The sequence below is a fragment of the Danio rerio genome, chromosome 1 (genome assembly GCF_049306965.1).
Source record: "Danio rerio strain Tuebingen ecotype United States chromosome 1, GRCz12tu, whole genome shotgun sequence".
Lineage (NCBI taxonomy): Eukaryota > Metazoa > Chordata > Actinopteri > Cypriniformes > Danionidae > Danio > Danio rerio.
In genome coordinates this window covers 12,298,679-12,314,895 of record NC_133176.1, presented here as the reverse complement: position 1 = coordinate 12,314,895, position 16,217 = coordinate 12,298,679, and the positions used below count along the sequence as shown (strand labels likewise).

Below are 16,217 nucleotides of genomic sequence, written 5' to 3'. Positions count from 1 at the left end.
TGATGTAAAGCTTGGTGTACTGTCTGTCTGTCTGTCTGTCTGTCTGTCATTCTATATATTGTTTTATTATTCTATCATTCTATCTATCTATCTATCTATCTATCTATCTATCTATCTATCTATCTATCTATCTATCTATCTATCTATCTATCTATCTATCTATCTATCTATCTATCTATCTATCTATCTATCTATCTATCTATCTATCTATCTATCTATCGTTCTTTTGTTCTATTCATTCATCTTTCAATCCAAGGTTCTTTTGTTCTTCCCATCCATCAATCTATTGTTCTTTCATTCCATCCATCCATCCATCCATCCATCCATCCATCCATCCATCCATCCATCCATCCATCCATCATCTATCTATCTATCTATCTATCTATCTATCTATCTATCTATCTATCCATCTATCTATCTACCGTTCTTTTGTTTTATCCATCCATTAATCTATCGTTATTTTGTTCTTCCCATTTATCCGTCTATCATTGTTCTTTTGTTCTATCCATCCATTCATTAATCCATTCAACCATCCATCCATCCATCCATCGTTCTATCCATCCATTGTTCTTTCGTTCTATCTATCCATCCCCCATCCATCCATTCACCCATCCATTCTTTATTCCATCCATTCATCTTTTTTTAATTCTTTACATCCATCCATCCATCCATCCTTTGTTCTATCCATGCATCTGTTTTTTCTATCCATCGTTATTTGACTCTATCATTCTATCTATTCATTCTATTTTTTATTCTATCTGTCATTCTTTCATTCTTTCTAACTATCATTCTATTGTTCTATCTATCATTGCATCTAAATAGAGATCTATCTATCATTCTATCTGTCATTATATTGTTCTGCCTATTGTTCCATTGTTTCTATCTATCTATCATTATATCATTCATTCATTCATTCATTCAATCTATTGTTCTTTTGTTCTATCCATTGTTCTATCATTTTATCTATCGTTCTTGCTTTAGTTTTCTCATTCTATCGTTCTATGTGTCTATCTCTACCCATAAATTTACTCTTTCTATCATTGTCTATCCATCCAACTATCCCCCATGTCATTCCACTGTATCTATTTTTGTCTGTTATTCATACATCATTATTGTCATTCTCTTTATTCGTTTTGTTTGTCATTCATCCATCAATCCATTATGCTTTGTTTTGCTTGACTCTCATCGATCTATCCATTCTTTAGCAGTTTTCTTTATTGTTTATATGTTGTTCCATCTTTCCATTATTCTCTCCGTTTCATCATTCCATCATTTCCATCCATCATCAACCCTATTTTCTCATTACCATAAAAATTATCACCCCGCAATTATCCATCAAATCAACTAAAGCGCTTTCCTTGAAATGTTCCATCTTCTTTTATTTACAGTTGAGAAGTTACAGGCACATTGGGAAGATTCTCATGCCAAGCTGACGGCCAGAGTTCTTACACTGCAGAACATGTATAAGGACTCCAGCGATTGGTTGGAGGCCAGAAAAAGGGTGGAGCCTCTCATTAAGAAAGCCAATGAAAAACTCGAGAGCTGGAAGAAAGTTTCGCACAGCGTTGAAGATTTAAAAGGCCAAAATGCAGATGTCAAGGTAATTACATTCACATGATCTGCAGATAAACACATGTAATTGCTTCAAATAAATTCTACCTTATCGGATTGCAGCAACTTTCTAAGGATCTACAGCAGTGGCAGACTCAGATGAATGTCACTAATGAGCTGGCAAACAAACTACTGACTCTTTATGCAGACGACGACACAAGCAAAGTGAAACAAATGACCGAGAGCATGAATCTGGCTTGGGCCAACATCAAAAAGCGGTGAGCTTCTGGATAAATCTGTGATTTTCCAGCATCAGAAACAAGTGGGGTTGCATAAGTATTTGTGGCATTGTTGAGTCTGAAATATATTGCACTGCTGGCACAGTGATGGTGCAGAAAAGGCTATTTAAAATGCTTTTTAAGGTGCAATTGCTTTCAGGAGACTTATAGACCAATTATTAGTCCACCAATAGTGTGTTTAAAGGGTCACGAAACATCAAAACCCATTTTTTAAGATGTTGACAGTCATTTATATGTCTCACATTGCGACAAACACCATTAGGACAAATATATTTCACTAAAAAAGTTAAAAATTTGTTGTTTTTGTGTAATTTCGAGCAAATTCTTTCTTCCGGTTTGAAATGAAAATTTGAAGCTACGTCAAGACCGTGAGAACATTGTGTAAAATCCAGCTTGGAGATTGGCCGTCTGTACCGGCCGGTACAAAGTGGCTTCATTGAGTCTTCAGCATTAATTCATAAGAGACTTGGTTCAAACCAATCAGTGTCCTCTATTGTGTATGAGGTGCGACTTCATTAATATGCATAATAACTTCAAAGACCTGTACATTGTCCAGAGAGATGCCACGTTGTGTTGAAACCTGTAAAACAACTGGAGGAAGAAGAATTATTCAGAGACATGGGTCGTCAGTGTTGCGTTTATAAATGTGCCGCAATGAAGGTTTTGTTTTCATTTCTCGGAATGAGGGCACAGCTCGCACGTGGACCCACATTTGTGAATTACAGTGGTCTGCTAACACGCGACAAAATTATGTTTGTAAGGAACATTTTTTTTACCTTAGAGGTAAAAACCTTTAGAGAGCTTTTCGCATCTGGAAATGGTGAAACCCAGATTTGCCGCTCGTTTCCTTGTAAAAAAAAACACGCGATTCCAGTTCATGTTAATTGTCCTGTCTCTACAAATTTAATAAGTGTGTGATCAATTTTCGTTGTTTATGTTTATTCAGATAGCAAAAAAGTTAGTATCATCAGCAGTATTCTTTCAGTTTTTAAAGACAAACCTTAGTCAAAATGATTTAGTTTAAGTACATCAGTATCACAACAATATTATGGACTAAAAGATCTGCTGTAAACACTGCTCTCCAAATGTAAACATGTAAACACGTTAATCAAACTATTACCGTTGTGCAGGATTTTCGTCACATTTTGCGACACACATATATACATACATGGCGGTTTGATGTTATTGTTTGCACCTACCAAGTCTCTACATTGAGAAATGCAGTTTTTTTTCTCCTATTCTGCATGCAGTATCAAATTCCATTTAAACTACACTCTTCCAGGAGTTCCCTGCATCCAATATCTTGTTTGTCACGGGGGGCATGCTATAAATGTTCCTGAATGAAAGTGAAAATGCCAAACTGCAGTTAAAGTCGACAAATTAAGAATGAAACACCTGAATTTACATAAAACTCCGGAGGAAATGTGGATAGCACAGCAATGAGGCTATGATTTTAATCGAATTATGTGCTATAATATGTAAAACGACATCATGAAAGGAACATTCAGATGAGGGCAAATAATTCAATTACTGATGTCCATGTAAACATAGTTACTGTCTCCCCTGCATCTGTATTTGTGTTGTCTCTGTGAAAATCAGTGCGTGCACATACTGAAACTCAACTTTTTATGCAAACCCTTTCCTCTTTGGCCACTTGACACTTCTACCTAAACAAAGCTGGACTCTGTGACCCTTTCGTGACCCTTTAATGTTAAAAATGCTAGTTTAGCAATTTTTTTTTTTTTTTTATAATAACAAGGACGTCATTACCCTTTCCAGTGCAGGGGACAAGGAGGCAGATCTGGAAGCTGGACTTCGGCAGTTGCAGCATTACTACTTGGACCTGGAGAAATTCCTTAATTGGCTAACGGAGGCAGAAACCACAGCCAATGTCTTACAAGATGCCACCTTTAAGGAGGGACTTCTGGAAAATCCTGCCACAGTTCGACATTTACTCGAGCAATGGCAGGTATGTGTAACTAACAGCAGATTGTTAAAATATGTTGTCACTCATCTCCCACTACAGGTCGGGTTTTGCATTTTGCGATTCCTATGAAATGTATATGTACACCAACAAACAATCAGCGTTTGGATTACATCACACATCTGCAAGGTGAACATTATTTTAATTCATTGAGGGGGGAGACGGGAGGAGGTCTGACTCTAAAACGCCTAATATTATCATTCTGAAAATCAAGCAAAAATACAGAGAAACCAAGTCAGCACCATGACAAAAAACGAAAAAGCAAAGTGCTTGTAAGATTTTCAAATCTAGCAACTATATAATTTTAAATTAAACCCCAAAAAACAGCAACCTGTGAATATTTAACACAAATTAACAGATAAAATAAACCCAAAGTTTTATATTATCAGCAAACTTGGCAACTTGGCTGTAGTCATATTGAAATTGTTTGTTTATTCACAAATAACTACAAAGAAATGGCCTCAGTTTCTCTGTCAACAATAAACAAACAGGAAAGAGTTAAAAAAACGTACAAAATTATACAGTTTTTCTCAGTGGCTTTGGTGCATTTCTCACAACATTATTTACATTTGCACAACAGTTAATGCATTTCTCTAAACAATTATTAATTTGTGCACATCATGGTAGCAGTTTCTCATTCCTTCCAACAAATTGCAAACATGAATCATTTGGACATGAATCAATTGCTTTCATACAACTCTCTGCTGTTTATAAACTTGTGAATGCTGAACAGTTATTCCATATAAAACAGTCCTCATTTCATTACTTGAGTCTTTATGTACAAAACATGTTGAACTAGGTGTCAAAGTCTGTCAAATCTGTTTAAAAATATTTAAATCTTTTTTTTTTCCTTGAAAATGTCTTCTAAATTGAAACAATTTCATTAATGATTTACAGACCTGTGTTCAGTTTTAATAAGTACTGCCATATTGTTTACAGTTATGCACAGCTCTATCCAAAGGAAGTTTATGCTTGTTGTAAATAAGGGTGTATTTATTCTTTTGCACAATTCTGTGAATAAATCAGAATTGCAAAGAGCAAATGCAGTAAAATGTAAAACATACATATTCAGTGTCTTCAACTCAGATAACTAAATGCAGTGATGTCTAATTTTACTGTAGTTTTCAAATGGCTGTGCAAATAGTATATAGTGCTGTCTTGAGCATTTCAGGACGTCACCAAAATCTGACTTTGCATTGGAAAAAATGCAGAGTAAACTTTCATAATTAAAACATGACAAAGCCATTTGACTATCTTGTTTATAAACAATGGTGTCAGGACTTTTCATCTTGATGACACTGACACTTTCATTCAAATGAATACTCGCTTTTGAGGAATGAGCTCTCCATTTTAAGCAAGTGACACACTTTTGCAGGTTAACAACTAGGTTTTGCAGTTTGTACTAATTGTTTTAAGAAATGCATTACCTGTTGTGTAATGTAAATAATGTTGTGAGAAATGCACCAAAGCGATTAAGAAAAACTGTAAATTAATAATAAATATGTACATGTATTTACAGTGTTTCTCAGTGGCTTTGGTGCATTTCTGCACAGAGTGGTGTATGATGCCATTTTGTTGCACCTTATAAGGAAATTACTGATAAGGAAATAATGTTAAACTCAACTCTCATGATCCACTTTTTGGAGCTGAAGTGAAGTTCAAGTTGAAGGTCGCCACTTTTTTGTGTTCGAATGGATAATTACATTCATAGTCATTTGTGTAAAATGGATAATGGTATTTTGATAATCTGATGACTGTATTTGTATGAAATGCTACGGAAAAAAATCTTAAAAATACAATGTGTAATATATACTCACCGGCCCCTTTATTAGGTACATCTGTCTAGCTGCTTGTTAAATCAAATTTCTAATCAGCCAATCACATGGCAGCAACTCAATGCTCAATGTAGACATGGACAAGATGATCTGCTGCAGTTCAAACCGAGCATTAGAATGGGGAAGAAAGGTGATTTAAGTGACATTAAACATGGCATGGTTGTTGGTGCCAGACTGGCTGGTCTGAGTATTTCAGAAACTGCTGATCTACTGGGATTTTCACGCACAACCATCTCTAGGGTTTACAGAGCATGGTCCGAAAAAGACAAAATATCCAGTGAACGGCAGTTCTGTGGGTTCAAATGCCTTGTTGATGCCAGAGGAGAATGGCTAGACTGTTTGAGCTGATAGAAAGGCAACAGTAACTCAAATAACCACTCGTTACAACCGAGGTCTGCAGAAGAGCATCTTTGAATGCAAATGTCAAACCTTGAGGCAAATGGGCTACAGCAGCAAAAGACCATACCGGGTGTCACTCCAGTCAGATTAGAATGGGAAATTGAGGCTACAATTCACGCAGGCTCACTAAAATTAAACAATAGAAAATTGGATAAGCATTGCCTGGTCTGATGAGTCTCGATTTCTGCTGCGACATCTGAATGGTAGGGTCAGAATTTGGCATCAACAACATGAAAGCATGGATGCATACTGCCTTGTATCAACAATTCAGGCTGGTGGTGGTGGTGGTGTAAAGGTGTGGGGGATGTTTTCTTGGTACACTTTCGGCCCATTAGTACCAATTGAGCATTGTGTCAACACCACATCCCACCGGAGTATTGTTGCCAACCATGTCTATCCCTTTATGACCACAGTGTACCCTTCTGATGGCTACTTCCAGCAGGATAACGCACCATGTCATAAAGCGCGTATAATCTCAGACTGGTTTTTTGAACATGACAATAAGCTCACTGTACTCAAATGGCCTCCACAGTCACCAGATCTCATTCCTATAGAGCACCTTTGGGATGTGATGGAACTGGAGATTCACATCATGAACGTGCAGCCAACAAATCTGCAGCAACTGCATGATGCTATCATGACAATATGGAGCAAAATGGGGTTCAACCCTGTGCTAGTATGGTGTTCCTAATAAAGTGGCCAGTGATTATATTATATTATATTATATTATATTATATTATATTATATTTTATTATATTACATTCAGCTTTATTAGAATGAAAAAAATCTAAACTATAGATTTGCACTAGCATTTGATGCTGTTTTGTATAATCCGGGTTTTGCAGGACATAAACCTCATACTGAAATATTTGAAAAACACCAAATAAAACAAAATTCTCATGATCAGCTTTTTTGTAGTTTAAGTAGCATTTATTAGGAGAGCAGGAGAAACTGACAGCTCCATTGTCCAAGTCGCCTGCTGCTCTCTGGAATGGGAGATATGTGCGTTTGGCAGCGGCGGAGAGACGCAGTTAAATATGAAGAGGCAGACAAAGATGTGGGCTATAAAGAGAAGCCTCTGTTCTCTCCGAAAAACCAGCTCTGACCCAGTCCTCGCTCGCCGTGCCCACTCTCGCCTCAAACAACAGGGCCAGTGTGCCTCCGCGACTGGCATTCTGCAGCTCCCATCACCGTCGCATGTAGACACATGGTGGCAGAATACATTTCCTCGCGCTCATGTCCCGTTTTCTTTGCATCATACACGTCCACATGGTGGGGAATTAAAGGACTGACAGTCAGGCGGGCTGCGTTCCGTTCGTTTGATGCCAGTCAATCACCGGATATGTTGCACAGGAAGACGTATCACGTTAAGGTTTGATCTTCACTGTCAGCTTCACTGGCGCTTCGTGACTTTGGGTTTGTTTGGCTCGCGGCATGACTTTTGATCCAATTGGTTTACAGCTTCTCAAGCATTTTTGCCAATGCTTAAAATGTTGCCTGAGAAAATGCATAACAATTGTTGAGTTGTTTATTGGGCTGTGTTGTTCTAACAGTTAGAAAATAGGAATCTAAAAATGGTTGGTTGGCTTTTGTGAAATAGGGATAGTGGATTTTAGTATTCTGATGACTTTTGTTGGCTAAAATTGCGTTGTATAACATTGGAATTCTAATATATGACATTGGAATTCTTTATTGACTGTTTTTGTCTGTAGATCATCATTCAGAAAAAGAGTATATATTATATTATATTATATTATATTATATTATATTATATTATATTATATTATATTATATTATATTATATTATATTATATTATATTATATTATATTAATGGGTGTTATAATGAGCAAAAGTAATACATAAAGCTATGTAGAAGATTTGTAAAATAAATGTTGACTAAAATACAGAAAATATATATTTCAAAGTACAATTATAAAATAAATAGTTCAATAATAAGTTGATAAAATATTGATTGAGAAAAATATTGAAAAAAAAAACTATTAATTTAAAAATACAATAATTAATGTCTCAACAAATATCAGTTATACTAAAAATAACACTATAATATATATGATCTATGTGTATAATTGGTTAAATAATTTTTGTGTTGCTGTTTTTAATAGAGAGAAAAATATTCATAAATAATGAAAAATACCAAAACAACTAGTTTAAATAAACAGCTAAAATAATGCACGTCTCAAATTTCAGTTATACTAAAAATAACACTATCATGGATGCATATAATATGTTAAATTGTTTATATATGTAACTGTTTAAATAATTGGAGTGAAAAATATTTATAAATAATGGAAAATAGCAAAACATCAAATTTAAATATACAGTAATAAATGTCTCGATAAATATCAGTGATCCTAAACATAACACTATAATATATAATATATGCATATAATACGTGAAATTATTTTGTGTGACTGTTCTAATAAATTTGAGCGAAAATTTGAAAAAATGGAAAATACCAAAACAACTAATTTGAAATAAAATAATTTTAACAAAAAATGTCATTTAAAATGTTAATAACTATCAGTGATTCTAAAAATAACAGTATAATAAATAATACATGAATATATTATATGTTAAATTATTTTTATGTATTAGTTTTAAATAATTTTAGCTATATATATATATATATATATATATATATATATATATATATATATATATATATATATATATATATATATATATATATTTTATTTATTTATTTATTTATTTATTTTCTTTTTTTTTTTTGGTAGCATGGTGGCTCAGTGGTTAGGTCACTGGTTTAAGTCCCGACTAAGCCAGTTGGCATTTCTGTGTGGAGTTACACTTCAATATATAATGTATATTACAATATGTTGAAATATTTTAATGTGTTACTGTTTGAAATAATTTGAGCAAAAAAATTTATAAAAAATGGAAAATACCAACAAATTTAAATAAAAAATAATAGATGTCTTAATAAATCAGTGATACTAAAAATAACACTGTAATATATAATATAATACATTAAATTATTTTTGTGTTACTGTTCCATATAATTTAAGCGAAAAATAAAAAAAAGGAACACACTAAATTTATTTTAAAAAACGGAACACTAAATTTATTAAAAAAAACGGAACATACTAAAACAACAATTCGAAATATACAATAATAAATGTCTCTAACTTTCGGTGATACTAAGATAAAACACTATAATAGATTATATATACATATATAATATGTTAAATTATTTTAGGCTCTGCTGTTTTATATAATTTGAGTGAAAAATATTTATAAAAAATGTAAAATACCAAAACAAATTTAAATAAATACAATTATAAACATCTCAATAAATCTCAGTGGTACTTAAACTCTAAAATATAATACATACATATAATTTGTTAAATTATGTTAATGTGCTACTGTTTTACATAATTTGATTCTGTTTTACATAATTTGATTAAAAAATATTTATAAATAATGAAAAATACCAAAACGGCACATTTAAACAAACAATTACAATAATAAACATCTCAATTTTCATCAATTATACAAAAAATAATATATAAAATATATAAATATAATACGTTCAATTATTGTTATGTGTTAATGTTCTAAGTTATTTGAGCTACAAATATTTATATAAAATGGAAAATACCAAAACAACAAATTTAAATAAAAGAATAACAATAATAAACATCTCAATAAACCTCAGTGATACTGAAAGTAATATAACATATGCATATTATGCCTTCTATTATTTGTATGTGTTAGTGCTATCACTGCTGTTTTTAAGTGTTAAATAAATTGAGCGCAAACTGTTCCAAAACGACATCAACATGTACACAGATAAAGGGAAGCATATCAAGGGAGGATCAAGAAACTATTTGTTTACCCCTAATCATGTAGCAAGCTGAAAGTCATATGTCTGCGATCTCTTTTAATCATGGCAGGATCTCCAGGCAGAGATTGATGCTCACCGGGAGACGTACCATTCATTAGATGAAAACGGACATCGTATTGTGTCGTCTCTGGAGGGAACGGACAATGCTGTGGTGCTACAAAAACGGCTTGATGACATGGGGCAGCGCTGGCATGAGTTGTGCAACAAAGTTATGAGTATAAGGTACGACCAATTAATCATCTATATTTAACCTGGGGAAGATTTCACGCTGAGCAGAGATCAGCTTTGAAAAATAATGTGATCATTTACAAGCCTGTGCGTAAACCACTGCATTTATCAGACTCCGTATTTAAAGCAGAAATGGATATATCACCCCCAAAATGGAAATTTGCTGTTAATTTACTCATCCTCCAGGCATCCAACGTGTAGGTTTGATCATTAAAGATGGTTTTTAGCTGAAACTGGTCATTCAAGGTCAATGATCACCAGCACTTTTAAGGTTTAAAAAACATATAAAGGCAAATCAAAATTAATATCAATGGCTCCTGATCATACATGTACAGTTGAAATCAATATTATTCGCCCTCCTGTGAATTTTCTTTTTCAAATATTTCCTAAATGATGTTTAACAGAGCAAGGATTTTTTTCTTTTCTTCTAGAGAAAGTCTTATTTGTTTTATTTAGGCAAGAAAAGCAGTTTTAAATTTAAAAAAAAAAAAATTTAAGTTCAAAATTATTAGCCCGCTTAAGTAGTATATTTATTTGATTGTCTACAGAGAAAACCTCTGTTTTACAATGACTAGCCAAATTACCAGGGCTTGACATTAATGTTTTTGATCAGCAGCCACTGTGGCTAGTATAAGGAATGGTATATCCTGCACACATACATGTAATGTTGATATTTTAGTTTGTAGAGTCTATGTGCATCCTCCAGGTTTCAGCAAAAAAAATAAAATAAAAACCTTTAATGTTCTACTACTGACTCAGTCATATATGACAAGTACATTAACAGCAAATTCTCTTCCGTTGAAAATTATTTTGAAATTGTTTACATCACTATATATATATATATATATATATATATGTATGGCAAAAAAAAATTACAATGTAAGTTCACAATATTGCAAAGCCCTATTTTACACATATATTTCATATTATTATTATTATTGTTGTGTTTTGTTATTTCCAAAAATGTTATATACAGTTAATGTTTTACACAGAGATATTTTATACGTGATGTCTAATGGAGCAAGGTAATTTTCACAGTATACATTTGTCAGAATTATTAGCCCCCCCTTTGAATTTTATTTTACTTTAAATATTTCCCAAATGATGTTTAACAGAGCAAGGAAATTTTCACAGAATGTCTGATAATATTTTTCTCATGAAAAAAGTATTATTTAATTTTATTTAATTTTATTTTGATTTATTTTATTTTATTTTTGAACAAGTGAAGAGTGAGTAAATAATGACAGAATCAATTTGGGTGAACTTTCCCTTTAAGTACGTAAGCCTGGTTAGAAGTTTTTTATGTTAATGCATATTCAAATCATCAGCAATAGCACTTTCTATGTCAAAATCAACTTCAGCATGACATTACAGTGCTCTCTGGTGGACTGTGTGATTGAACATCTTCCAGTCTGACGTCTAACCATCATTACCGTCCTCAGGCCCTATCTAGATGCCGGCGTTGATCAGTGGAAACACTTGCACATGTCCTTACAAGAGCTGCTCAACTGGCTGCAGCTGAAGAGGGAAGAGCTGGAGAAGCAGAAGCCAGTAGGGGGCGACGTGCCGACCGTTCACCAACAACTCCTCACGCACAAGGTGAGCCCAGGACAAATCCAATTCAAGCCTCAATGAAAAGCGTGAAGGATGCGTCGCGATGTGATTTATACGTTTTGTCTTCTGCCGCACCCGAGTGTGATCGTTATCAGAGTTCTTGTTAAATATTTAAACAGATGGAGATGATATCTTGCGTGGGAGAGGTGCAAAGACTCCTGTCTCTTTGCATGGCTGTGCGGACCAATTAACATCTGCTGATGGCCATCATCTGTCAGGGGCCGCTGTAAACAGGATGCGCTTGTGGATTAGTTAGTGTAGAGGAGAAACCGTCACACTCCACAGGTGCATGAGTGAGTGTGTAGGAGCTGCAGAGAAAGTCTCAGCAGTTTTTTTTTTTTTGCATTCTGGTAATGAGTTGACATCGGCGTGATGGGTTGGAGCAAATGTTGGCGAAAATATCCAAACTAGAAATGAAATGATGAGTAGCCATTGCCTTCTATAGTATTTTTGTTTCCTATGGAGTTACTGGCTTATGGTATACAAGTATTTTCTAAATATCTTCTTTTTTGTTCATTGGGAATAAAAAATGAACGAAGGCTTGGAACCGCTTGGGGGAGGAACTTTTGGATGATGCATGCCTTTAAATAATGTATAAATGTTTTTTTGTTTTTTTTTTCAAATTATGTTAAATAATGTAATAGGTAAATGTTATTGTTCAGTTTTGCATTCAAATATGCCAACTGATGATATAATTTACAGTAATCTACTTGCTTGCTTGTTTGTTTGTTAGTTTAAATTACAAAAGGGATGCTAAAAATTCTAAACATTTTCAGGTGCAATAAATAATAAGTATTTATTCACTTAACAAATAAAAAAAAACATTTTAATATAAAAGTAAAAAAAAAAGAGAATTACAATATAAAATATGCCCACTTTTAATGTCATACATAATAAATATATTTATATATATACATATCTGACTTGTCGCCTATCCCAGTTTTAGGAACAACAAATAATATCTTGACTTCCAGCTGATCATTTGGTATCAGAAGTGGCTGATATGAAAGGCGCTTATTTTACCAAAGTAAGATATGATCATGCCTTAATTTTTAAATATTTAATTAGGACAGTAAGGTCTGACTTTGCTTAGACAAAAGTCTTGTCACTTAAAGGAAATAATGTAGAGTATAGAATATAAAGTCATGGTGCAAGGGAAAATTAATATGGTGGATGACTCCCATGAGCTTGATTATTTGGATTAATCTTAAATGCCTCCTCTTTCATCTTACCCCAAACATGCTCAATAATGTTCATGTCTGGTGACTGGACTGGCCAGTCCTGGAGCACTTTGACCTTCTTTGCTTTCAGGAACTTTGATGTGGTGGCTGAAGTATGAGAAAAAGCGCTATCCTGCTGAAGTAGTTGCCCTCTGTTGTGGTTTGTAATGTAATGGGCAGCACAAATGTCTTGATACCTCAGGCTGTTGATGTTACCATCCACTCTGTAGATCTCTCGCACACCTCCATACTGAATGTAACCCCAAACCATGATTATTCCTTCACCAATCTTCAACTTCACCAAATCTACCTTCTGTCACTTTTCCAAATGATCAACTAGAAGTCAAATTATTATTTGTCGCTCTTACAACTCGGACCAACAACAAAAAATTTTGTCAGGTAGTGTATAAACAATGTGTAACATTAAAAGTGTGCACATTTCATATATTATTTCATTGTAGATAAATACAATAGAATGAGAGAGAGAGTGAGAGAGGTTCTACTCATTTTGGTTAGTTACAATAAAGAACTTGTTTCTTGCTCCAACTATTTCTGTTTTCCTCATATTGCTTTTTTTTTACTTTTCAGTTACCTGGCATGCAGTGTCTGTGCTATTTTGGTGAAAAATGTTCAGTCAGGCAGCCCAAGGGCTTCCGGTGAACTGTCTTTCCATTAAAAAGTTGTCACGTTTAAAATCTGATTTCTTTAAAAATTAGCGATCCTAACTGCTTGTTAGATATACAATATCAAGTGGAACTCAGATCGAACTGTATTAAAGATAATTTCCCACTGCCATGTTTTTAAAACATGACAGTTTATTTTACCACAGTATTTTCAATGGAATTTCTGTGCCTGTCTGTTGCTACTGATGGGCGTTAGTGGTTACAACGATCTTTCATCTCGTTTTACGCTTGAACAACTAAATGAATGCTTAAGTCTTTTTAACTGAATGCATTTTAAATTCTTTACAACCTCTATGCAGTAAAAACAACCCTGTGAAATTGAAAATAGTCACATTAAGCTTTCACCGGAAGTTTATCATTGGCTTTAAAAGTCTAGCTGTGAATAGAGCCCATTACTCAAATCAGAAAATAACCTGAATACAGACACAAAATTCACAGATCTATAGGGCATCTGCATGAAAAATGTGCCTAAAAACAAGCAGTTTGCAATAAAATATTCACATGAGGATCACTGGAAAACACAGCACAAACATTAGCAACAGCACTGTGTTAATTGAATCAGGTTGCACTGATATTTGTAAATCCTCTGCGTTCCATAGCATGCCTTATTTGCATAAGAAGGATGCATATTTGCTCAGGAAGAAGCAACAATGGCTTGATTTAAATATGCATGAGGTAGCACTATACCAGCACAAATAACACCTGGTTAAGTTTGACTGGTGGGGGGATGTGGAGAAAATGCAGGGTTTTGGCATACTGTAAGTTGTACAATTGAATAAATGTTCACCCCTCGCTGTCACACATAGTGCTTTTGGATAGCAAGTCCTTGTGCTTTTCACAGGCTTTCAGAAGAGAGCTGGGTGCCAAAGAACCTGTAATCAATGGAACTCTCGACAATGCGAAAACCTTCCTTGCTGAGATGCCTCGTGAGGGCCTGAAACAGAGACCTGGACAAAAAGGTATAGCATTTGTGTTGCCCTTTTACACATACTCACGATACAATCATAGACTATAACCTGTATTTTTGCCTCTCATGTGATGTGCAGATGTAAGTCCTGAGGAGCGGGTTCAAAACGTGGGCCGCATATTGCGTAAAGAAGTGGAGGATGTAACGGTGCGATGGAAGAATCTGGGTGCAGCTTCTGTGGACTGGCAGCAACAGCTGGAACTGGCCTTGGAGAGGCTGATGGAGCTCCAGGACGCCCAGGATCAGCTGGACTACAAGCTACGACAGGCTGAGAGCGTGAAGAATTCTTGGAAGCCTGTTGGGGAGCTGCTTGTAGACGATTTGCAAAACCACATAGACAGAGTGAAGGTTGGTATATGCTTATCTGTAATAAAAAGCAGCTTTTTTTGTATCATTGTTGTACAATGGTCTGTTTTGAAGCATCATGGAGTAGCAAGATTACCATGGTATGTATCAGTGATTCACAATTTCTCTTATTTAAAACAACTGATTGTTTTGGTAATCTCCAAAGTCAGTGGAGTGCCAGTCCTTCTCTGTCACTTCAGTTTGACTGCTTCAGTCACAATATTCCTGATCACTCTCAGCCCCTTTTACTGTTAGTTTGCTATGAGGGAATGATGTGCCATAGATATATACACTAGATATCGCATAGGGACCCTGAGCATGCGTCAGTAGCGCCACTATATTTGTACAGTGCTCCCAGGACAAATGTCATTCAACGCACTAGTCAAGACAGTGTTATTACGTGAAGATGCTCGACTTTAGCGCTGTCTACAGGTGTAGTAACAAGCAAACAAAGAAAACAAAGCACAAAGGCAGAACATTTCATAGGTAAGATTAAGTTTTTTACGTTTTTGTATGTTCTGAACTTTTATGCTAAACAGGTAACGTTCTTGATCATAATACAGTCTCTTACTGCATTCACCATAAGGCAAAGTAGCACCAACTCGTTCTAAACACTCGGCTTATGCTAGTTTTGTTGAAAAAAAAAATCAGCAAACAATGCAAAAGATATATGACAACGAGATGCTGGAAAAATGGAGAAAAAAAAATTGCATACTAACATCCAGGAAAACTCCCGATCATAGATATATGTGTAAATGTGTATATCTCTGGCTTTGGATGGCCACAGTCCTCCACTGTACCTTGGTCCCACATTCATTTCAAAGGAGCGCTACCCTGTTTCAAAATGGCGGCTCTATTGACGCATTCCTTCCAATAGACAACAACAGGGTAGGCGACATCTAATGTATATATATCTATGATGATGTGCAAAAAGAAAGCCCCGCCCCCTACTAAATATTCCGTTTCAGTTGTAAGTACATTAACACAGGGGTTTTCAAACTTTTCAAACACACAGATAAGGAATAGCGGAGGTTTTTTCTTTTTCCATTCGGCTTTCCATTAAAACAACACTCTTCCACCAGTCCTTACTTTATATTCGCATCTAGTACCCCAATTTGTCACGGGGCAGTGAATAAAATGTTTATGAGTGTAAGTGAAACTTGAAATGAACTGCAGTAAAGTTGAAAAATTAATGATGAAACACA

The 16,217-nt window shown here is 34.7% G+C and overlaps 1 protein-coding gene across 16 annotated transcripts in view; it reads left to right on the top strand.

Annotated features, from left to right (window-relative positions):
* Positions 1 to 16,217, top strand: part of dmd (dystrophin) — a 251,520-nt gene that overhangs the window by 157,855 nt on the left and 77,448 nt on the right. For 14 of the 16 annotated variants that reach the window (XR_001799156.4, XR_012404170.1, XM_073949244.1 and 11 more), the window contains 7 exon segments: positions 1,389 to 1,600; positions 1,675 to 1,829; positions 3,630 to 3,819; positions 10,005 to 10,177; positions 11,626 to 11,782; positions 14,542 to 14,659; positions 14,747 to 15,015. Coding sequence is in view for 14 of the 16 variants with exons in the window: in XM_073949244.1 (XP_073805345.1) it covers positions 1,389 to 1,600; positions 1,675 to 1,829; positions 3,630 to 3,819; positions 10,005 to 10,177; positions 11,626 to 11,782; positions 14,542 to 14,659; positions 14,747 to 15,015 (1,274 nt within the window). In the remaining 2 variants the exon portion in view is untranslated. 16 annotated transcript variants of the gene reach the window in all.